This window comes from Cotesia glomerata, linkage group LG8 (assembly GCF_020080835.1).
Source record: "Cotesia glomerata isolate CgM1 linkage group LG8, MPM_Cglom_v2.3, whole genome shotgun sequence".
Taxonomy (NCBI): Eukaryota; Metazoa; Arthropoda; class Insecta; order Hymenoptera; family Braconidae; genus Cotesia; species Cotesia glomerata.
This window is the reverse complement of record NC_058165.1, coordinates 9,026,581-9,051,840: the sequence shown is the minus strand read 5'-3', so window position 1 is coordinate 9,051,840 and position 25,260 is coordinate 9,026,581. Positions and strand designations below refer to the sequence as shown.

Genomic DNA, 25,260 nt, shown 5'->3' with positions numbered 1-25,260 from the left:
GCAAATTTTACAATAGTTGAATTGGAATGTTTCTCAATTAGTGTGAGTGATGGCCGTGACAGCACTAGACGCCGAGTTTATGTAAATGTTAAATGATATGCGTCTTAGTTTACTTCGGATAACGTAGAAGGAGAGTCTCTGGCTGCCAACACAGGGTTCTAGGTTCGATTCTCAGATAACACGAAAATGTCGGTTTCTTTTTTCGATTACTGTACCGGTACCAATTAGTCCAACCTTCTCTCTCTGTCCCTCCCTAATATTTCTTTTAAAAAAACCAACTGTGAATTTTTACAATAGTTGAACTGTAAAGTTCACAAACATATATTGTAAAATTTGCTTTATAGTATCCGACTTTTTAAGACTCTTGCTAGTCTTATTTGTTGGATAAAATTTACAATAGTAGATCGTAAAAATTACTAAATGAGAAGTATAGTCCACCGTTACTATTTTATTTAGCAAAAATTACAATAGTAAAATAGTAAAAACTCCTTTAATTTTCTTTCCGTGTAGAAATCTGTTATTTCTCCTGTAGAGATCATCTCAAAATGGATTTCAATAAAGTTTACTTCCGATAGGAATTGCGGGGGTGGGTGTTAAAATCTAAAATTTTAATTTCCAAACTGTAACTTCGACAGACTTCAAATTTGGTGGGAGTCTTCATGTATCATGTCAAGTTCAGCTAAGAATGAATTTTATCAAATTCCAATCCCAAAGGGACTGCGGAGGCGTTAACAATGAAAATCTTTCTTTTCAAAACAATAGTTTCTATGGACTCGAAGTTTTGTTGGAATATTTTATTTTTAATGTAAAAATCATCTCGAATAGGATCTTACGAAATTTCTCTTTCACATAAGAGCGCGGGAGTGATAGTTGTCAAAAAATTCATATTCTTCAAATATATTTCCTAGAGATATAAAATTTGATAGAATCTTAAGAGAAACAGGTAATTACAGGGATGGCCTCCAAGGTCAACGGATTAAAATATTTTCCTTTTTTAATAATTATATTTTCTTACCACAATCGTCTCTTTGGCAGCGGTGAAAAAGTCATTGTAAGGTTTCTAAAATTTAACTTTACATGTAGCTATATAGTCAACGGACTAAGTATTTTGCATACATTTTATTTTTGCTGATCACACAACCAATGAATTGTTCTTATTACGGGATCGCGGGAATGTAACAGATTAAAATGAAAACATTTTCTAAACACTTGAGATGTGGAAAAGAAATTTGGCTATTCATTTTAAGAGATTTCGTAAAATCAAAAATTAAAATCGTAAATCCAAAAATGATTATTTATTTTTGAAGAAAGCCACGGGAATGTTATAGTGATTGCACATTGAAAGTTACAATGGATATTCGCTAGAATTATGACATGGATAAAAGATACAGGCCAATCCGATAGAATTTTGAATCTGTGCAAGTCAGAACAATACTCCAATTGAATTTCAAGTCTAGATCTCAAAATACAATCCACAGATTCGGTAGAATCTGGCACCAAGTTCCGTTCAAATCCGTTGTAAACGGAGCGCCAGACTACCGAGTGTGTTTACCGTAAGCAGAACGGTATTTCGAGGTTGCAAAATTTTATTTAATTCTACGGTACTTTTTGTTCCTAAATTTTATATTATAACAGTAATTCATACTTTATTTTACTGATATTAGTTCATTATATTCAATTATGACAATTAATCTACTTGAAATTATTAAATTTTATCAACGTAAACTATAGCAAGCTCAAAAATTTCGATCCTGACTTTTTTTCGATGTAAAAAGTGACATGCCACAGACTAAATAATTTGAGAATGCATGGTAATCCTCCAATAGATGGGAAACTACAGTTAAAAAAATAAATTTCACAGCTTGCATCTATACCCGCCAGGGTGCGCTGGAATTATTTTTACATAAACTGTAGCTTCAAGGGGATAGTTTGCTATAAAAAATGCAGCCAACGCGAGATTTAAGTTGGTACCAATTGTAAATTTTTATTATAATTACAAAAAATACTAAAATCTGAACAAAAACAGTTTCACTGTAAAAAAATCGTGCCAAGTCCACGTTCATAAGACTATTAAGAAAAAAGAAATTTTTTTTTCTTTACAAAAAGATATAAAATAAAAAAATTAAAAAATCCAAGTAACCGATATGATTGTATAAGATTTTCGGAAATTAAAAAAAATTTTGTTGTAAATTTAAAAATTAAAAAAAAAATTTTGGAACGTACTTGGTGTGCGTCATTGTGTATTTCAATTTTATTAAAATCCTAGTAAATAGATTTTACGAATTTCATTAAAAGTAAAATATTTTGCAACCACGCACACTAAATACGTTCTAAAATTTTTTTTTTAATTTTTAAATTTACAACAAAATTTTTTTTAATTTCCGAAAATCTTATACAATCATATCGGTTACTTGGATTTTTTAATTTTTTTATTTTATATCTTTTTGTAAAAAAAAAAAAAATTTCTTTTTTCTTAATAGTCTTATGAACGTGGACTTGGCACGATTTTTTTACAGTGAAACTGTTTTTGTTCAGATTCTATAAAGTGCCCACCGGAGCGGGCGGGTAACAGCTAGTATATATATATATATTAGGGTGCTTTTTTTTTTCAACTGTTTTTTTTTGGTCCCATCGTGAAATTTTGTTGCAAGTATCCAAGAAAAAATACCCTGAAAGTTTGGGCCTTTAATATTAATATTAAGATCTTAACCCAGGCGTTTAAAGATTTCCCCTTAAAATAACACAGAAACTTTGGCTCTTTTATATTTAAATTTCTATAGCTCAGTGGCATTTCATAGCATTGCTTCGACCATGGACGGGTTTTTTTCAAAATTGAATGTTCTACAAAAATGTCCATTGCGGCCAAGCCGTAACTCGAACCGGCAAGGTAGTACAGGCCTCTAAACTTAATTTTTCTATGAAATTCGCGTTTTTTCGCATTTATCTCGTGAATCACAAGAGCTACAGAAAAAATTTGAGCGACAAACTTGTAGAAAATTCAATTTCCTACAAAAAAGGTTTGAAGCACCAAATCGCTAAAATCAAAATTTTCAGAGATATATAATGATAAATTTTTAGTAATTTCAAATGTTTATCGAAAATTGCGTCAAATTATAAAAAATATCTTTTAAAAATATTATTAAATATCTCCGAAAATATTGATTTTAGCGACTTGGTGTTCTAAACTTTTTTGGTAGGAAATTAAATTTTCTACAAGTTTGTCATTCACATTTTTTCTGTAGCTCTTGTGATTCACGAGATAAATGCGAAAAAACGCGAATTTCATGGAAAAATCAAGTTTAGAGGCCTGTACTACCTTACCGGTTCGAGTTACGGCTTGGCCACAATGGACACATTTGTAGAACATTCAATTCTGAAAAAAACCCGTCCATGGTCGAAGCAATGCTATGAAACGCCACTGAGCTATAGAAATTTAAACATAAAAAAGCCAAAGTTTCTGTGTTTTTTTAAGGGGAAATCTTTAAACGCCTGGGTCGAGGTCTTAATATTAATATTAAAGGCCTAAACTTTCAGGGTATTTTTTTTTGGATACTTGCAACAAAATTTCACGATGGGACCGAAAAAAAAAATAGTTGAAAAAAAAGCACCCTAATATATATTTACATACACATATACATATGTAATATAACGCGGCTTGTGGACACGATAGCGTCTACAATTCTCAACGGATTTAGATGAAACTCGGCACACATATTCTTTAGTTAATTACCTTGAACGAGTTCGAAGATGAGCAAAATTGATCAATTAGTTTAGAAATGGCGGCCATTTAAAATTTTCAAAATAGTGAAAATCACGTTTTTGGTCACTTCATTGATGTATAACTTTTGATTGAACAGAGATAGCTAATTTTTGAAAAATTCATGTGATAGCTATATAACATTGACATTTTGACCATTTCTAGTTATTTTATCAAAGTTAAGAGTGAAACTGAACCATTTTCAGGCAATGTGTAGTACAACCGACTTATGAATGTTATTCTATCGAGAATTCTTAACAGACCCTAACGAAATTTAGTATATAGATTTCTTGGACAATTAGCTTGCATGAGCCCTAAAATGAGCGAAATTCGTCAATAAGTTTAGAAATGTTAGCTCCTCAAAATTATCAAAATAGTGAAAATCATGTTTTCGGTGACTTCATTGATGTATACTGAATTTGGAGTTTACTGAAAATTCGCATGCGACAATCGTTTTTTGAGCAGTGGAAAAAAATAACTATACACAGAAAAAAAAATTAACTTGAATTAAAGGAATAATTGTTGAACCAAGAAAATAATTTTGAAAAGTTTCATTGTCTTGAATCAAGTAAAATTTACTTTAACCAAGAAAAATTTTCTTAGTTTAAGAATTTTTCTACTCAAATCAAAGCTCTTCAAAATTATTTACTTGATTCAAGTGAACTTCTTTTTCTGGGTAAGTTTGCCAAAAATTGACATCATTGTGATCTCTCAATCTAAGTACTAAAAATTTTACATACATATTCATTTTTCTGATTAGATAATCAATGAATTTGGTTTTTATTGCAGGATTGCGGAAACTTATAATAATAATAATGATGATTTGAAGTCAATAAACTTCTGAAATCTCCAGATTAAAATATCCAATGATTGTAATAATAAATCACGATGGGAAAATCATTAATAAAAAAGAACTCAATCTAATGATATATCAGTGCAGTATAAAAATATATAACTATCGTGTCGCGTGGGCGTGGAACATTCGTGAATGAAAAGTCTAATGACGTCACGAGTCAATATATATATTTTCTTACCTACATACTACGCAAAACATAATAATACAATGGAATTGTTATCGTGGATGTGAGAAATCGGTGAGTAAAGCTGGGATAAAAATTCGATCTATCAGCGAGCGCTTGCGCTCTTACTGACCCTTATTCGCAAGGTTTGTCGACTATCGGCCCTGAAATTTTCGTCAGTAGTGAATCCGCGTAAGCGGTTCAACCACTGCCTTTTATCAACGTTAAACATATTTATAATTATTTCACTAACATATTTATAATTATTTCACTACCATATTTATAATTATTTCACTATTAATATCATTATTGACGATTAATTGAGTTAAGCAAAAATACCTCAGATTTCAGATTATTTTTTTATTGTGTTTGTATGGACCCTTTTATAAGGGTATTTTTCAGTGTGTACTTTTAATCATAGAAATCCATTAATAACTGTAGAAAATTAAATATATATATCGAGCGATTTATTCTAATTAATAAGTATTAATTTATTGATTATCATTAATTATTGTAATTAATTGTGGACTCTTCCATGTTCGGTGCAACTTCTACATATATAATGAAATTGCAATTACTGGTAATTGAGACTGATTATTGCTGGAGAAAAGCATTACTGAGGTAAATATACTCTTTAAATTTTTTTCCAAGTTTAAAAAATATTTTTTTTTGCTTCTTGTTCACATTAAATTTTCCCGCGAAATTTAAGAAATTTAAAAATTATTTTTTCAATAGTTTGTAATTTATCGTAATTATTTTTTTGTAACTATGAAGAATATTGTAAAAATATTCTTATTGTTTAAAATAATTTTTTTTGTTTAAATTTCCCGCGTAAAATCTAGGGAATTCAAAAAAATAACCGCGCAACTGCAGTCACTTAAAATGATTGGCAGCAGTGTAAAAATAAACAATAACTCACTAGACGCCAATGTGTGAGTAAAACGTACTCCGATAACTAGAAAAATAGTTGTTTGCAATGTATAATGTATATTATTAATATATAGACAAAAGTTAATAATAATTTGGTGTTAGCTTTCGCAACAAAACTCAGTGCTATTTTATTAAATTAAACTTTTTAATAAAAACGATAAAATAATTAAAATATAACAGTTACACTGCATTACATTATATTATATGTATGTAGAGTGATTATGTACCGTGATTAACGGTTATTAATAAAAAAAAATGTCAGTGATTAACTTTAGTGAGTTTGCGTCATAGATCAGCTTCCGAATTGCGATCCAGCTAACAAAGTGTTTTTATTCACCGTCATTTTTATTTTATTTGTTTGGTTAGTTTGTGTAAAAAGCGTATAATTAATCATTTATTAATTATTCATATTCAATTACAATTAAAATTACTATTTTTTAATAACTATTTTTATTCATTTTTATTGAAATTTACTCTATTTGCATTTTACTTTTTTTTTGTAAATATCAAAGTGCTTCATCATATTTTTATTAAAATCACATGATTGTTGCGCACGCACTAAAAACGTGTTGATTAATTAATAATATTTATTTTTTTTCTATTTTGTTTTTCAGTTATTGCACAGCACAGTGAGTTTTGTGTTCTGTGCATAATTATTTATATTTGTTGTTTTTTATTTATAATTGTCAATTATTTGTTATAAATTATAAATAATATGCATAAATTAAGATTACCTGTCAAGGTTGAATTGCCTTCTGTAATTACAAGGTATGGGGATGTCTAGGGAAGGTATTGATATATTGATATATTTATTTATTTACTTACTTATAACTTGTTTTTTTTTTTTATTCAACAGTTGAGATGAGAAAATTTTATAAAACTGAAATTTGGCAGTTCAACAAATTTTTTTTAACAAATAAATTAAGACAAAGATATTGCATCATTTTTTCAACTTCTATAAATCGATTTTTGTTTGTCATAATTTATTTGTCAAAAAAAATGTTCAATTTTAGTTTCATAAAATTTTTTTATTTTTAATTTTATTTTCTAATAAACTCTTTATAGTTTTCAGGAAATTTAATCTAATAATTTTATCATTTATGACTTATTACAATTAATGAGCGTTATTCTGAAAAAATGACGCAGAAGGAAAATAATTACCCGATAAAATAAAAATGAATCATCACGCACAATTCCCATATTATATTAAATGAAAAAATATATTTAAATATATATATATATATATATATATATATATATATATATATATATATATATATATATATATATGAGTACGCATGTATGTGTGATGACTGATGACAATGTGGATTGTAATAATAACATGAATAACCAAATTAGTGTATATCGATCGTTGAGTACATAAGACGTGATATATGAACAGCTAATACATGAAAATGTCTGATCGTATTGCTCCAATTTACGTCGTCACTCGTATATTGCTTCTGTTCGTTCAACTAGTACTGACATATGTGATATGTATATGTATTTGAATACATAAATAGGCATATATATAGTACTGAGGATATACTAGTGAAGTATAAATATCAATTACATGAGTGCATCGGGCTGTATGTACTTATGTACTTACTAGTTTAATATTATGAGATTTTAAAATCAAGTTAGATTTTTTAGAAGATTTATTTATGGAGAGTAGAAGAAATTTTCAAGGTAAAGTTTCTTTGTTGATTTAATTTAAAATAACAAAAGAATTTTGAGACCTTGGTGAAAGAAAAAAATTCCGTGTCTGGTAATTGGAGAATTATTAGATTATTAATTCTAATTATATCGTGTGACGATAAAAATCTGTTTTAATCGATAGGTGATATCTATAATTGCTTTTTATTATTATTTTATCATTTTATGGAGAAAACTAATTATTTTTTAATGCTCTAGGTAAATTCAAGAAAATATTTAGTTAATTACGGATTTTTCGTTTTAAATTTTTATTAGAATAGATTTTTCTTTTATTTTTATTTAAAAAATTATAGAATATTTTAAAAGTGGAATTTTATTGAATCCTGTAATCCGTAGATAATACTAGAATTAAGCTCCATCGTTTTTTTCCGATAAAGCTTTGCAAGATACATAATTTATCTAGTTACGCTTTCAGCTGGGAATAAATGTAAATAAAACGTTTCTTTTTGCTATGGATTTAATCTAAAAAAAAAAAAATAATAAATAAATAATAATATACCGCAGACGTATTTTTAAATTAATTATATCAACTGTCAATTAGCTTACATTCACTTTTGAATGAAATTGTACGGCCTCCATAATTAAATCAGCTAGTGTAAAAATTATTTCACAGTCTGTTAATAATTACCAAGTATTTTCAAACACATATACATGGTCATAAATGAATATTTTTTTATTGTTTTATTTATTCTAAAAAATAGATGAATTTTTCTTTACTTTTTAAAAATTTTTTCAACACTTTTATTTTAAAAAAATTGATGTTTTTTTTTTAATTCAAAATTTAAAAAATTTTCTTAAATCATAATAATTAGATTTTATAATTAATTTATAAATGATACTTAATGTGTCTTTTAAATTGATGATAAATTGTAAAAGATTAGAATAATTCTTGGATAAAAAAAAAAATTACAGATACTTATAAATTAAAGAAGAATATAATTAAGATATTTTTTATGTTTTTTTAATCAAAAGCATATTTTAAATAATTAATGCTGAAAAAATTTATAACTTTAATTAAAAAAAATAATGATTATAAAATAAAAGTAAAAACAATCAAATAATACCACAAAATCCCACGATATCTAAAATCACCGATCAAACGATAATGAAAAGCAAATTAGCTTTACTCTCCTTACATGTACCTATAAATCCAATGTGTCGCAAGGTACAACATAAATACATATATGAATAAAAGCTTCTACAGTAGTGAGCGCGTAAGAAATCGGAATGTAATCGTAAATGTATTGATGATAAGAGAACTGAACAGTCGACCAGTCCGTCTACGTACGTAGACTCATATGGAGTTATAGAATTAAGTAGTGAGTAGTCTCTCAGAGTCTCAGCTAAGCAGTACACACGTACACAAATAATAATTATTATATATAGTCTTCCAGTTGTTTATTGTTACTTATTACAGTCATACATACCATAAATCACCATGTGTGTGTAGTTACATGTTACATTGTGCGAAACGACCGTGATAGTCAACAGTATTTAGTATTTAATTCAGTATCTGAGGATTCCAGTATTTTAGTTTAGCACAATCAAAGTTATTCTTCATTTCTTCATCATATACCGCGATCTATTTATTACCGGCACGGGATTAAAAAGTCTTACAAGTCTTAACTGTACAGTTATTGTATGTGTTTGTGCTAGTGTATGTTTTATACTTAATACTTTATAATATCCTTATCCATCGCAGTTTATTCGCATCATCGGCTTCGACATTACATCTAACATAACTTGATATATAACTTAAGCCTCAATACAATTTATTAAGTGCAAGTCGAGTCTTATAATCTTCAGTCGAGTTTTAGCTTCAGAAGACTTTGCACACTATTACTTATTACACTCAGTATTCTTCTAATTAATGAAGATATAAATAAAAATAAAAATACAAATATATCTTCAGTAACTGACTATGACGGAAGAAGTAAATATTTATGCGTACGGTGTGTTTTGTGAATTGTGGATATTTTGGTTACTGTGAACTGTGATAAAGACCTTGCTGTTAACTTGTCCTTTCACTTGATCTTGACATTCTTTTCAATTCTAATTTATTATCAAAATAATCCGTATATTTAATATGTTTTTTTTTCTAAATAATGAAGAATATAATATAATATTCAATATGAGGTAGATAAGTAATAAAGAGACAAGTCGGCAGAAATGTTGAATGGGAAGAAATAGGAATCGGATTGTTTTTTATGATAGAGTAATTGTTAAGATTAGTTTATTTAAAAATATTTATTAAAAGACATTTATGAATAAATTGATGTAGATAGTGAGGATTCTCGATTGTTATTGTGACAATATCTGGTTTATTTATTCTGGTAAACATGCAACGTGTGCAGACTATCTCCGCTGATCCGTAAGTAGATCGATTTCACGGTTTGTTGGTACTATTATCTAGGTTGCAGTTTATTGTTTTTTTTTTTTTTATTTATATCTAAATCTAATTGTTTCTTCAATGAATAATGGTAGTGACAATTTTCATAACAATAGTCATAAAAATGACGATGATAGTGATGCGAGACACACCCGGAATATATTAAAATTACGTTTTCATTTAATTCAGACACTTTAGGCTACAAGTAGCTATGAGTCAGGCATACTTAGAAATTTTAAGTACGGCATTTTTTATTTTTAGATTTTACAATTTATAACTTATATTTTTTTTTTTATTTGTAAATAATTATTAAAATTGATTTTGATTGAGGTAAACCTTTTTTAATTAGCAAAGTTAATTTTATTTTAGTACTTGTTTAAAATTATGTATTAATCATCAAGTTTGTGAAAGATAGAATGATAAAGAAAAAGAAATTTTTGAAAATTTCTGGTTATTTTTTAATAGATCAATTTGATAATTTATAAAGAAAATTTCGGAAAAAGTCCACTTGCAAAAATGAATAAAAAATTGATGCAATTTTTTAAAAATATTTTTTATAATTTATTTGCTTAAAGAAAAAAAAATTGTCAGTTTGCTCATTTCAGTTTTCTAAAAATTAAAAATAACTTTTAATAATTGTTTTTTTTTTTTTTTTTTTGATAAAATTTAAGCAAAAGGTAATTGTTCAAAAAAAAATTTTAAGTAGAAACAGCTAAAATGTCAAATTTTGAGATTTACGAAATGAGTTTACTCCAAAATTTAGTTTTTTTTAATTATAAGAAGAAAAATAATATGATTAATAAAAGATGAATATGATTATTTATGATTAATAAAAGATGATAAATAAAATAATATTGTTCAAAATTTGATAAAATAATGGCAAAAGTGTGAAATTTCAAAAACTATGAATTAAGTTTATTCTAAAATTGACTTTTTTAAATTGTTTTTTTTTTTTTTTCTAAATTGGAAGAAAAAATTATGTTTTTTTAAAATAAATTTAAATATAAAAATTATGAGAAAAAAGTGTAAATTTTGTAGACTATAAATTTAATTTTTAAAAATTCTGATTTTAGTAAATTTGTTAATTTATACTCTCAAGTATAAATAGAATATCATCAAAAAAACAATTTCCAAATTTTTGCTTCAAGACAGAAAAAAAATAATAGAATTAAAAAACTTTAAAATTCTTGAAAAGATCTGAAAAATTTGTTACAGTAAAATGAATTATTGAATTGTAAAGAAACAATTGCGTTGTTGAAAGTTTAAAAACTTGAAATATAACTTCACTAATAATAGAATAATTATAATTTCAATAAATCCTTGACAATTATTAATTTGTCCTAGAGTAAGTATTTGTATTAACCATCTGCGTTAAAATAATTTATATATTATGTATTTCTTCTTTTTTCTTCTGGTAAATTCTCAATACTCATATATGTATGTATATATTGTCTCATAAATAACAGTTACATTAGCACAAATACACGTCTCTCGCCATATGCCTATATATTATTTTTATGAATTATGAGTTATGAGTTTATGAGTAATGGGTATCAATTGTCACTAGTAAAATTAAATATTATTCGTTTATAAGTTAACAGACATGAATTACTTAGTTATTGTATTTAAAACTTTTAAATAGACGTTACAACATCCATGACTATAAGTCGTTACGCCGTGATAATTGTTACATAATTCACCTGTATTCAACAAAACATTGCATCTACAATCTAAAATCTACACAAATATAAATTAACTTGAATTAAATTTATCCTCGTATTTATATTTATACTATACATTATATCGTGAAAATATAAATTTTTAAGCGGTCGTTATCTCACCGGTGTTGACTCATTTTTGTTGTATTCAATGTCCGAGCTGATAAGTCCGTATAATTTAAGTTATGTTGATAAAAACAGGTTGTTGTATCCATGTATGTGAAAAAATAAATTATACCTCGACTTGGAGTTTGTTAGTTTCAACAAAAAGTTTGTAACAAAATAACCATGAAGACGCGAGTATATTTAACTCCAATTCACAAATTCGCCTGCAGAATAAGCTATAACAAAAAAAATAATGAGTGCATTGAAATAAGTACCATGTGTTGCCCACAACAATGTGCATGTCCACATACTTGGTAAATAACTCTTAAATATAAAAAACAGCTACTTTAATTTACCGCAAAACGTCTTCCTGTGTTCTTTTAAATAAGGCTTCATTCATATTTCGTATAATGTACTGTTACTTATTATTTATTATAATTTGAATTATTTCTGTGCGACAATCTACAGTGTGCTGAGATTTTATAGTTATTTTAAAATTAGAACGAATCTTAATCGATAATCGCTTCCGGTTCACTTTTCCCGTTAACTAGGATAATTATAGGCTATTTTTACTGTATAAAGTATTTTTTATGGAAATTATATTGTTTGTTTGCAATTACTTGCTTTAAGAAGTTTAAAATTGCGCGCGGTTATATTAAAAATGACCGCCATTTTGTCTTAAGAAGAAAAGTTACTCAATTTTTATAAACTTAGAAGCTATTTTTCCTGTAAAAAGTATTTTATAGTTTATTTGTAACTAATTATTTTTTTGTTAAAATTTATGAGAAATTTGAAATTGCGCGCAGCCATTTTAAAATTGACCGCCATTTTGGCTTACAATAAATAATTACTCAATTCTTATGAACTTAGAAGCTATTTTTTATGAAAATTTTATTGTTTTTTTGCAATTATTTATTTTGAGAGCTAAAAATTCATTACATCTTTAAAACTGCAGGCAGCCATTTTAGATGTAACCGCCATCTTGTCGTGGAAAAAGAAGCAACTTAGTTTCTATTAATTTTGCGGGTATTTTTTTTTGAAAGTATTGTTTTATGAAAATCTTATTTTATGTTTTCAATTACTTCTTTTGAGAGGCTGAAAAATTTGAAATTACACGCGGCCATTTCAAAATTGACCGCCATTTTGTCTGAAGAAGAAAAGTTACTCAATTTTTATAAATTTAGAAGCTATTTTTCTTATAAAAAGTATTTTATAGTTTATTTGTAACTGATTATTTTTTTAAGTTAAAATTTATGAGATATTTGATATTGCGCGCGGCCATTTTAAAATTAACTGCCATTTTGTCTTACAATAAATAATTACTTAATTCTTATGAACTTAAAAGCTATTTTTTATAAAAATTTTATTGTTTTATTGCAATTATTTATTTAGAGAGATAAAAATTCATTATATTTTTAAAACCGCAGGCAGTCATTTTAGATGTGACCGCTATCTTGTCGTAGAATAAGAAGTAACTTAGTTTCTATTAATTTTGCGGGTATTTTTTTTTTTAAGTATTCTTTTATGAAAATTTTATTTTATATTTTCAATTATTTCTTTTGGAAGGCTGAAAAATTTGAAATTACACGCGGCCATTTTAAAATTGACCACCATCTTGTCTTATAAAAAGAAGTAATACAATTTCTTCAATTTACCGGCTATTTAAGACGTTTTTAAACTTGAAAAAAATAAAAACGTATGAAAAAACTAAATTAATTAAAATGAAAGATCTTTATCATTTTCATGGTAGCGGTGTTTACATATAACTCAAATAGAACTGATAATTAAAAATAATAATACAGTCGTAAACATAAAAAAAAAATAACAATAATTATAAAATAATGTTCCAGGATGGTATTGGATCATAAAGCAACGAGTCTACACAGTGATTACGGTAGTTTTGATCGACCATTAAGTAGCAACGGTGAGCAGAATCACGACAGGGACGTTGAAGTTGCAGTTGATGGAAGTACCAGTGGAATGGCACAGTCCAGTGATGTTTATCAGCGACAACCGCTTTTGCCAGGAGCGCCTGCTAAGAGTAAAGACCGGTGGGGCGCCGTCGGTTCCAGTGGTGATTATTACGAAGATGATAATGATAAAATAGATAATATTAGTACGCGTACCGGTGGCTTACAAAATGGCAGCGGAATTGTCAAGATTGATATTCCTCCGCCGTTGAGAGAAGAGCCGCGATTTCCCAAAGAAAAATGGAAAACCGTTCTTGGTGAGTTTTCATTTTTATTTATTATTTAAAAGACAATAAAGATTTATTTTCAATAATTAATTGTTTTCTTCTTTTGTTTCAGCATTTTTATTTATGGTTTTTAATTTTATACTAACAACAACATCACTTGCAATGTTACACGAACGCGTACCAGATCGTAGTGTGTATGGTCCATTACCGGATATTGTATTAGATAATATTGAAGTACAAAATTGGGCACTTGATGTTTCGGAAGTTTTAATTGTTATTGTATCTAATTCTGCTGTGTTATTAGTAATATTCCATAAGCATAGGTAATTTTTTTTTTTACATTTTAAGTAGAATTATTATATTTATTCTCGTTATTAATACAAGAGCTTACATTGATAAAATAATTAAGTTTACTCAAGAGAAAAAAATCTTGATCCTAGAACATCATCTTAAAGAATTTTACTATCTTGAAATAAAATGAAATTAGCTGACATCTTAAAATTTTTAGAATTTTTCTTAATAAAAAAATTATCACAAAAAAATAAGGTAATTATTTACAAGCGGAGTCAACCCCATTTTGGGTCATAACTAGGTGAAAAATTAACATTTAAAATTTTTTTTATTTCGCTTGTTTTTACAGCGCATTTATGATAAAAAATGTCGTGAAAGAAAAAAATAAAGATTTCGATAGCTTCTTTGCCTTCAAATATGGAAAAAATTTTGGCTCTCATGTTTTTGGATAAAATTTGTATTTTATCTTTTTTTGATGTTTTTGATATATTTTTTTTAGAAAGTTACATAAAAAAACGAACAATTTAAAAAAAAAAGTTGAATATCACAATTTTCTAAAAAATTCATAAATTTTTTTGAAAATTTATAAAATTTGTTAAAATTGTGATAATCAACTTTTTTTTTATTGTTTATGTATTTTTCAAAAAAAAAATATATCATTAAAATCAAATAAAAATTTCGTTCAAAAAATAAAAATTAAAATTGTTGATCCCACTTGTAAATATTTACCAAAAATAAAAAAGTATATCATATTTATAAAATAAAAAAAACTATGAGTACAAATTTTTATAAATATTTTTCTGGTTCTAATTTAATTAATGAAAAAAAAATTTTTTTAAATGTCCGCAGGATCATTTAATTAAGCAAAAAAATTCTTAAATTTAGTAGTCAAATAGTCAAATTTTTTAAAACAATGTTTTTGGTTTAAGATTTTTTCCTTTTAATCAAATTAATTTTTTTTATCAATGTACAATAAAAATAAAATCAGTCACAAAAAATTAAAAACTCTAATCTAAATAACTAAATTGCATTAAAAATATTTCTTCTTACTCAATTAATTTTAAAACTTTAATAATTTAAGTTTTTACTGTTAGCTTCTCAATTGAAGGTTGTAATTTCACAATTAAATATAATTACCAGGTTACTTTGAAACCTTTATGCAAATACTTTCAATGTCAGTACAAGAAAAAAAAAAAGATTTTAACTTGTTTGATAATGTCAACAGTACACAAAATGAAATGAATATTTTTGATTACAGTTGTGATAATTTTTATCTGATCAATTGTAAAAGTAATATTTGAATTGACTGATATATTCAAAGATTAATTTTAAATTGATGTACGACCTAGTTGAGTATTTGTAGATGTTTTCATTGTTTACCTACTTCAATAGATGGTATAGAAAACTTATAAGCACAAGCGCTAAGTAAATGCTTGTGTAGCCTATTTAAAAACTATCGATTTCAGTTAATTCAATTTAATATAATAAGAACACTTTTTACAGGTTTATTGTTGTCAGACGAATATTTATACTGATGGGTCTGCTGTATATGATGAGAAGTATAACATTTTATGTGACAGTCCTGCCAATGTCCAGCAAAACATATTACTGCAGTCCCAAGTTGAATCACACAACACCGCTTATTATCACGAAACGTGTATTACAGCTGATATCTGGGTTTGGATTGTCGATAAATGGCAAACATACTTATTGCGGTGACTTTATTTTCAGCGGTCACACCGTTGTTCTTGTACTTTGTTACCTGATTATTCAAGAATGTAAGTCCTTTCAGTTATTTCAATGAATTTTAAATTCGAATATTTTTTAATTCAATAATTCTCATTTTTAGACTCACCAAAAAAATTCCAACCATTACACTGGATTGCTGGAATAACGGCATTCGTTGGTGTTGCTATGGTTTTAGTTGCCCACTGTCATTACACCGTTGACGTTATTATTGCATATTGGGTTACAACACGTTTGTGGTATATTTATCACACATTAGCTAATAACGCTCAATTAAAGGTATTTATTTATTTAAAGTAAAAGCCCAAGTATATGATCATATACTGGTACATGATCATATATTGGGGCTTTACCTTATTTGGTAGTTTAATTGTTTAGTTTCATGGTCACCAAGTTTTTGTTTTTTCAATTTCCAGTTTAAAAATATTTTTTTTAATTATTTCATTTAATAGCAAATTTATGATAATAATCTTAAAAATTTTTATAAATAAATTTTTCTATTTATTTTAAAGCTTTTAATCCTTGATAAAATTTGTTCACATAAGTCTAGCGATTTAAACATTTTTTTTCTGTTCACTACGTGTAAAAACAAACAATTTTAAAAATTTCAATTTTTAACTTTCCGCTAAGAAAAATTGAAAATTTTTTGAAATTCGGTAAGTTATTGGTTTTACCAAGTTTTGCAAAAATCGAATATTTATCAGATCTCGACGTTTTGCAGTCCGAGAAAGCTGTCCTCACTATTCCCGAGATGGTGTCCGTATGGCTGTATGTGTGTGTGTATGTAAACCTCTTATAATTTTTAAACGGCTTGATCGATTAAATTTTGTAAAAGTTTGAATCGATTCGGTTAGTTAGATTTTGAGAAATCTCAAAAATAAAATTTTCAAAAAATGGCTTTTTTGAAATAACTTCTAAACGGCTTCAACAATCAATCCCAAAAACTATTCCGCTCTTAAATTTGAAAAACCACGTCGATAGTCCCGTCAAAATCGGTTGATTCGTTTGTGAGATATCGAAAACGAATAATTTTGAAAAAAAGTGTTTTTTAAATAACTCCGAAATTTTTCATCAGATCAATTTTCATCATTGCAAATCATTGATAGATCTTAAAAATTAACATCGATCGCTGCCAACCACGTAAAAATTGATTGATCCATTAAAAAGTTATCGTAGTTTGAAAATTCCAAAAATGGTATTGTGTCTAAGTCATCAGATTTTTGAGCTCGAAGAGCTCAAAAGCATAGAATAGCTATCCTTTTGAGCTCGGAGAGCTCAAAATAACACAAAAATTGTGTTTTTGAGCTCAAAGAGCTCAACCGTCTTTCTAATTTTTTTTTATAAAAAAATTGACATTTTTGTATTTTCATTTTTTAATTGCCCTATTTTTTTTCCTTAATTTTAACAAAAAAAAATGTAATTGTTAAAACAAATTTTAATTTTATTTAAAAATGATATTCTTTTTTTACAAAATTTTTAAGAAAAAAAAAACAAAGTGATCGTGATACTAAACAATTATAATTTTTTTCAGTTAGATTTGGTTCATTTTAAAAATTCTTGAATTAAGTAAAATTAACTGAAATCAAAAAACAAATTTTTCCTACTTGAAAAAAAAAAACAATTCTTTAAAATGTTTTTCTCCAATCAAGTTTTCTTTTATTGATAATAATTTAATAATAATTTAATAATTTAATATTAAAAAATATTTTTTATTCCAGCAATTCGGACCAAATAATTTCTTGGCGCGATTATGGTGGTTCCGATTGTTCAGATATTTCGAAAAGAATGTTGGTGGAACAGTACCCAGACAATACGATTGGCCATTGCCCTGGCCAAGAAGGTTTCTTGCCAAGCATCCCAACCGTGATAGTTAATACTCGTAAATTAAATAATTACGAAGCTACTTACGTTTAGAAATGGGGTAACATTTTTTAATGTATATAATTATAATTATTATTATTATTATTACGATTATTATTATTATTATTATTATTATTATTATTATTATTATTATTATTATTATTATTATTAAAATTACCAATATCATTTTGGTTTACATTAAGTAAGAAAGTGCCGGTTAAGAAAATCGACGGACAAATCTCGTATGACTGCTTGTGGTTTTGTAATATGATAGTTAAAATTATAAACTATAAACATAAATAAATAAACGAATGATAATAATTTTACAGCATAAATATATAAAGTTTATCGTTATATTATGGTAATTTTCCAGGAACTCTACTATCACTTTAATTGTTCGATAAATTTTTTCCGTTTATACATCGTGTAAAGTTATACTTGTTTTATAAAATTTACACTTAACACAAAACATAATCGTAAAGTTTTAATTCTCGATAAGTCTGCTAAAAGTAAAATTAAAAATTTGTTCCACACTCCTCTAGACCCTCACAGATGTTCCTCGGTCATTTAAAATTCTTTTTTCAATGACTATGATAATAATTGGTGATCGGGGTTTAAAGAACTGAACCTATCCTAATTAGAAATCTTTATTTAGATCGTGGAATTTTTTGTGGGACCAATGACACACAAACAATTGGAGAGCTCAAAGTAGGATCAGTTTTCAAATTAGCACTAAATATTAGACTTTTTTTTTTTTAATTAAAATAGAGAGTTCTCTTGGAAATATTTAATATTTATTAATTAATAAATTTTAATTGATCAACAATTGATGCAAAACATGACAAGGCATTAATTAATAAGTTTTAAATTAAATGAAAATTCTTATCTTCCTTTACCGTTAATGCTTATTAATATTTTTGTCGAATTTATAAAAAAAAAAAAAAAAAAAAAAAAAGTAAAAATGTTAAGCTAAAGACTTTGTTCTGAAACAATTTTTTTTCATATTTTTAATGATATTAATAGGTTATGTAAATTCTGTAGGTTTTTTGATATAAATACAAGCAATGACTACTGTTCAAAAATGTTTAAAAATTTTTTTAAAAATAATTTTTTAAAAATGTTGGTGTCAAAAAACCATCGGAATAGCCATCGACAAAGAATGTTAATTTAAAAAGTTTGTTCTGAAAAATTTGAAGGTTAGAAAAAATTGTGCATTGTTCAAATAAAAATGCAGACTGTGAAAAAAAGTTATAATAAACAATAAAAAATCTGCCGTAATTAGCACAATTTATGTGTACATTTACTTATGGAAATATAAAAATATGCTGTATTAAAAAAAATATACATACATATATATAAGAAATACTAGTATATATTTTTCATAACAGCAATACAATCCACTCTAGCCAAAATAAAGAAATGAAAACTGCTTGTCACAATTTGTTTTTTAATAATAATAAATTTACTGTATAGTGAATAATAGAATAGTCAAAATAATAAATAATTACTGTGGAATTAATTGTATCAATGAGACTGTTATGTACGTTGATTTCAAACTAAAAATTATAAATCACGTTAAAATGAAGATACGTTTGAACAATATTAAATTTTAATGTATTTATACACTACGTCATTGTTTTTGTTTTTAGAAAAATGTGTGAAAAACTAATTGTCAGCTTTAATCATAATCACACATTTTTAAAAAATGTTTTATTGAGGCTAACGGCTTCATTGATGTTCATAACCTGAAAACAATGATATTGTTTATACGCACACTTGTTAGTGTGTGAATTTGAATATATACATAATAAATAATAAATAAATATAAATATATACTATAAACATATATATGTATAAAAATATACGAATTATATTTTTACGTGTAGATATTTTTTGCTAAACTTGTTATAATGATCTGTTTAGACTAGAATAATTAGTAAATACATAATTATAATTAGTTAATACTGTAAATAAATTAAAAATAGTTAGATGAAATGAGCTTAGTTAAAATTACAAAACAATATTATTTAATTATATCATAAAAAAAAAATTGTTTTATATAAATATTTTTCATCATCTTCTTAAACTTGTTATTTATGTAAATATTATTTTATGGTTTATCTACAAAGCTATAATAAATAATTAATGACAACTTTTCGTTGTTTTTTTGTTACCTAACCTCTTGTCTTCCGTATGAAAATTTTCCTGATAAATTTCAAGTGCTATGGAGTCTAAAATTTTAGAAGAAAAACAAAATTTCACACCAAAGAAGAAATATCCGCACAAGTGGAACAATTTCCAAGTTATTTCTCCAAAAATGGCGATATTGCGAGGTAATTATTCTATTTTTGACAAGCGATTTAAATTCGTAAGCCGTGGACAGCAAGGAACTGCGTGTTGTGTCGTCGCCATTGTTTTGAGCCGCCTAGTTAACCCCAAAAACTGGACCATAGATCTTGTAAACAAAGTGCTGGAAAATGGTGACAAACTTTTCCGCTTGAGTCAATGGCGTAACAAGGTGAAAGATACCTTGATGACGACACAAATGGTGTACCCGGAGTTTTTTATTGACGACTACAAGTGCAATATTCTTTGCGAGCCGAACAAAGTGTGTGGCAACTTATTCACCGAGTCTGCCGGGTGTCCTCTGATTGGAGACGGGATCAAAAAGTTTCTTCAAAATCACGAAGCGGGAGTTCTGACGAGTTCTGGCGCGGCGGTCGCAATATGGCGACACACTGTGGAGGGGAAGTTCTGGTACTTTAGTCCGACATCTTGTGACGAAACTGGCCGGCAAAAAGAAGCGTGCTTAATAATTTCAAAGGACATTAATGACCTCGTTGAATTGTTTTTAACGAATCTAAATCACAACAATTCACGTTATTCTGTGGATAAAATTACAGTAGTTAAGATTAATCTGATAAATCGTTCATTGCCTGACGATAGAGGTCTATTAACGGTTAATAAAAATGTCCGTTCGAGTACAAATACAAAAGGGGAAAAGAAATTGATAGATAGGTTTAAGGTAAAAAAGAAAGATGTCGTTAATAAAGAGCCATTGGCAATAGCGATATCGAATTACAATATCGAGACGACTTTTGCCCAAGATCCGTTGATTGATCAGAATAACTTTGATACGGGCTATGATTACTATGACATTGAGGTTAATGTTCCATCTACATTTCGCGAGTTATCACAAGATCGAGCCATTCTGCACGGATGGACCCATGAATCTGCGGATGTATACAAAGGAAAAGGTGCGCAAAATGTTGCCAATTGTATTTCTGCTTTAGCGATCAAGAAGATAAATCCGGTAAGAACATGGCTACGTCCTAAGCTGGACGAAATTCTATCGCTAGGTGACGCCTTGTACTTGGAGATTAAGAGTTTGAATTCTGCGAGACGTGCTATTGATTTTAACGATCGAAAGATCCAAATCGATGGAAAAAACCATTTTGTCGACGTGGATTTGATGACTGTCACCGGTACCCTGGCGTCCAAGGTTCCTGATGTCCTAAATTTGAAGCAAGCGTTGCTGGAGTTCTTCTTGGTAAACACAGATGGTGTTGTACAATGTTCCTCAATGGCTATAGCGGTTTGGACGCAAAATGGCTGCTATTATTCCTTTGATCCTCGGCAGTGTGATGCAAATGGCGATCGAGTTAGAGAAGAGCTCAAGCGTAAGCAGAAGAAAGATACAGAGGTTAAAAAAAAAAGTGGCAAATGCTGTGTAATAAGATTCCCTACAGTTGAATCATTAGCTAATAATTTTATCGACAAAGTAGAGAATAAAAATGACCGGTTTATTATAAATAGCGTAAGTGTCGTTGATGATGTTCCTGGAACGAGAAAATGGAGGGAGTTTGAACCTGGGGAAGCTGGAAAGACTTGGGTTCTACAGGGAACTATTTCTAATGAAGACGAGGATTTTGAAAGCGCTGGTATGCAAGGAATCGCGATCCCAGTCGTAGCTTTGGTTACTGCTCAAGAGGTGGCGCCTCAGGACTGGACTAAGACAGTTGTTGATCAGGTGGTGAGAGATGGCGATGCGTTTTTCAAGTGGTGTGTTCCTGAAGAAGAAGAGGAAGAACAAGAAATTACTTTAAGAAACTTGAAACGCAAAGTCTATATCAACAGTAGGAGAGTCAAGTTTGATATTGGTGAAGCAGTGGTAGTTGGTAATTCTGAATTTTCTTCCTTATCAGAGGGAATCACCAAGTTCTTTACTGAGAACCAGTACGGTATAGTAGAGTTCGGGGATCTAGTGGTCGCAATATGGAAGCACGATCAAGTTCTTCCGAAGACAAAGGGCAAGGAAGCTGGAACGGAAACTACTTACTATTGTTTTGATGCAAATCCTCGTGGACTACTTGGAGAAAAGAATTCCAATGAAGAAGAAGCTGCTTGTGTGATTCGTGCAATTGATCCTGAAGAAATAGCTCGGAGAATCCATGCAAATGAAGAGGGCTCTGGAGAGTTTTTTATCCACTCATTCCAAGTTGGGGAGATGAGTGAGACTATGACTCCCGAAGAAATAGAAGCAGACAAGCAGAAGCCTATGAAGCCTTCTTTGGGTGATTTCGTGGAACTTGATGAAGACAGTGCTTGTTTATACGGATCTGTTGATCTGGATGATAAATCCCAAGCTGCTGTTGCTTTGGTGACATTAGGGATGACCAAGCTGTACAGTCCTTTCTTATGGACCAGGGAAGTCGTTGATGATATTGTCAAGTTAGGAGTCAAGGTTGCAGAAAACAACGTTGAAAACTTGCCAGAGGAGGAAAGAGTTTACCTCCTACCCAGTGAAATTGAAGAGTTTGATATTGGTGTCAATAGAATTAGTGTCGAAGCGGAAGAAAACGCTACTGGGACCTTGGAGAACTTGGTTATCATGCTCCAGGGGTTCTTAGCCAGGAATACTGCGGGGATTCTTCGGCAAAATGAAATTATGGTGCCGATTTGGAAAGAGGGTGACGTTTTCTTCACGTTCAGCCCACGGTTGGATCAAGAAACTAAGGAAAATCCAACGGTCTTCTGGTTTACTAACATCGCAGCCCTGACAACAAACATTCAGCCGATGTTTGACCAAGCTGGGAACATTGTTCTGGATTCTGTGAACCTAGAAAGCGAGTATGAAACACGGGTAGCCAAAAATGAACGTCCTAAGCCGGCCACGTCCGATGAGGAGCTTTGGTACAACTTCCCCAAGGTTATTCAAGGTGTTTGGCAGCTTTTAGGGAGTGTGTCCCTAAGCGACGAAAAGTTTCTTCCAGGAAACCACGGAAACCAAACAGCAGCTCTGGCTGCAATGGCAGTGATATTTTCGAAAGTCTACGAGCCAAAGCTATGGAACAAAGAAATCATCGACGAAGTGGTAGTGACTGCTGATAAGCTTCACACCAAAACAGTAGAGCGTCTTGGTGTTGTTGTCAACCCTAGAGTAAATCAAGTGATTCCCGAATTTTTCTTGTCCAACCGACGACTAGACTTGACGATACGCGACTGTGTGGAATCTGGAAAAGTTTCTTCCACCTTGTTGACTTTGAAGGAAGGCTTAGAAAGCTTCTTCCAAAACTTCAATTCCGGAGCTTTGACGCTTGGAGACGTCAACATCGGAATCTGGAAGACTAAAGATTTCTTCGCTGTTCTACCGAGTTCAAAGTTCCCAGCTGACTCTGGTGATCAAGTGAAGGTCTTAAGATTCAAGACAACCGAACAGTTGGCTGCTTACCTCTCTGGACTGGTTGACGCAGAGGAAGACTACGAAATCCACGCGATAGATGTGGTTGATTGGAACAAATTTTCGCCTTGGAAACACGACCCTAGTTCAGTGGTACGTCCTTCTAATCTTCCAGCTCTGAATGCATACCGGGAACTCCCTCCAGCAAGAGCTATTCTTCAAGCAGGAATCGACCAATCTTCCGATATCTTTCCTTCGTCACTCCGGAACCGCCAAACTGCTTCCAATTGCGTGGTAGCGCTTGCAATGGCCGTTGTAAAGAACTCCCTAACCTGGACCAAGAAGACTCTTGATGAAATCTTGGTTATTGGAAACAAGCTCCATCGAGAATCACTGAAGGTAACCAAGGACAAAATGAAGCCTGGAGACGTTGTCCGAGTGTTTTATATTGGTGTCAACGCTTTGACGGCTGATGTAGAAGTTGCAGTTGCAGGATTGGTGGCGGTCAAGCCTCCTGAGCCTGAAGTAAAAGGGAAGAAGACCAAGAAGCCGAAGTCTGCTAGAGGAAAGAAAAAAACCCGAGATTTGCCTTCTCAAGCAGTGCTTCCGTTGCTACAAGAAGGGGTCCAACAGTTTTGGGAAGGAAACAGTGCAGGAATCCTCGTTATAGGCAGCTACATGGTTTCCATGTGGATGGAACATGGTGTCTACTTTCTCTGGGACCCTAGACCCAGAAACAAACAGGGCTTGAAGATTTCTGGGCCTTCTGAAGAAGGATTTGCTTGTGTGATGTGGTTTGCGTGCTTGGAACCTCTCTACGATGTTATTCTGGAGAATATTGATGAAGAAGATAAGTTTGGAAGCTTCGAAATCTTTCGAGTGATTGTCAATACGTTGATTGTTGAAAGTCTTCCCGGTCCGGTGGGATTCCAAGCATTTGTAGAGGAAGGAACAATGCAGACTGTTGATGTTAAAGTTGCCAGTGAATTTTTCTTTCTAGACAAAGATCTGAGTGTCTTGAAAGGAAGCATTCATATGAACAGTTCTAGGTTTGACTTGAAATACAGAGGGTGCCAGAGTACTGCGATTGCTGCAGTTGCAAACGCAGTGGCAGTTCTTCATGTTCCAAGCACTTGGACGCTAGAACTTGTCGATGTGATTGTCAAGTATGGTGATGTTCTGCACCGAGATTCTGCAAGGATCAGAAATGCTGAATCTGACAAGAGGAATCTTTTGGCTAAAGAATTGTTAGATAGCTTCGTTATAGGAGATTTTAGAGTAAGCATCAGTATTAGCAGCAACGAGACGGCGGGAATTCTAGTGGTGCATGACTTGGCTCAAGCACTTGGAGTTTTTTTCAAAAACTACTGCGCGGGTATTCTTCACACCAGCAATTTAGCAGTTGCAGTTATGCAGCATTATGGTAAATTCTACATGTTCGATCCAAGTGAGTGTGACAAATTCGGCAGGTCTTATTATCTTGATGACGTGGATGATAATGATAATGACGAGAGGAAGGACCAAGCCGGGGGAGGTGGCGCTTGTGTAGCCAAGTGTGAGAGTATAATGAGGTTGGCGAGCATTTTTGTTGGTAATTGTAATTATAGAGTTCCTTGTGTTTATACCATTAATGCTGTGAATATAAAGAGCGTTTCATTCTTTTCGAAGTAATTGGAACAATAATTTTAATTGTTGGGGGGCAAGTCATTATTGTAATTATCTCTTGTACTGGATTCTTTTTTTTTGGACAATAAAAAAATATTTTAATAAAATTATGGTATTTTTTTATTAATTTTTATGCAAATATCCTAAATATAAATTTTTAACAGCAAAAGAAATATTTTTGGCTTGT

General features: G+C 29.5%; 2 protein-coding genes across 8 annotated transcripts; both read left to right on the top strand.

Moving 5' to 3' along the window:
• Positions 1 to 4,953: 4,953 nt before the first annotated feature.
• On the top strand, positions 4,954 to 19,382 carry LOC123270388 (phosphatidylcholine:ceramide cholinephosphotransferase 2-like). 7 transcript variants are annotated; one of them, XM_044736416.1, is made up of 7 exons: positions 5,919 to 6,067; positions 6,321 to 6,474; positions 13,485 to 13,861; positions 13,944 to 14,154; positions 15,626 to 15,900; positions 15,972 to 16,147; positions 17,587 to 19,382. In XM_044736416.1, the coding sequence occupies exons 2-7, from the start codon at positions 6,422 to 6,424 to the stop codon at positions 17,740 to 17,742; spliced, it is 1,248 nt and encodes a 415-aa protein (XP_044592351.1). In that variant the 5' UTR covers positions 5,919 to 6,067; positions 6,321 to 6,421; the 3' UTR covers positions 17,743 to 19,382. The 7 variants fall into 7 exon arrangements, with proteins under 7 accessions (XP_044592350.1, XP_044592353.1, XP_044592351.1 ...); XM_044736415.1 differs by lacking the exons at positions 5,919 to 6,067; positions 6,321 to 6,474 and adding an exon at positions 4,954 to 5,397; XM_044736418.1 differs by lacking the exons at positions 5,919 to 6,067; positions 6,321 to 6,474 and adding an exon at positions 5,710 to 5,912.
• A 562-nt stretch (positions 19,383 to 19,944) lies between these two features.
• Positions 19,945 to 25,147, top strand: LOC123270386. The gene has a single exon (XM_044736408.1). It carries the CDS (start codon positions 19,953 to 19,955, stop codon positions 25,077 to 25,079), a length of 5,127 nt encoding a protein of 1,708 aa, XP_044592343.1. The 5' UTR covers positions 19,945 to 19,952; the 3' UTR covers positions 25,080 to 25,147.
• The last annotated feature ends 113 nt before the right edge of the window (positions 25,148 to 25,260 follow it).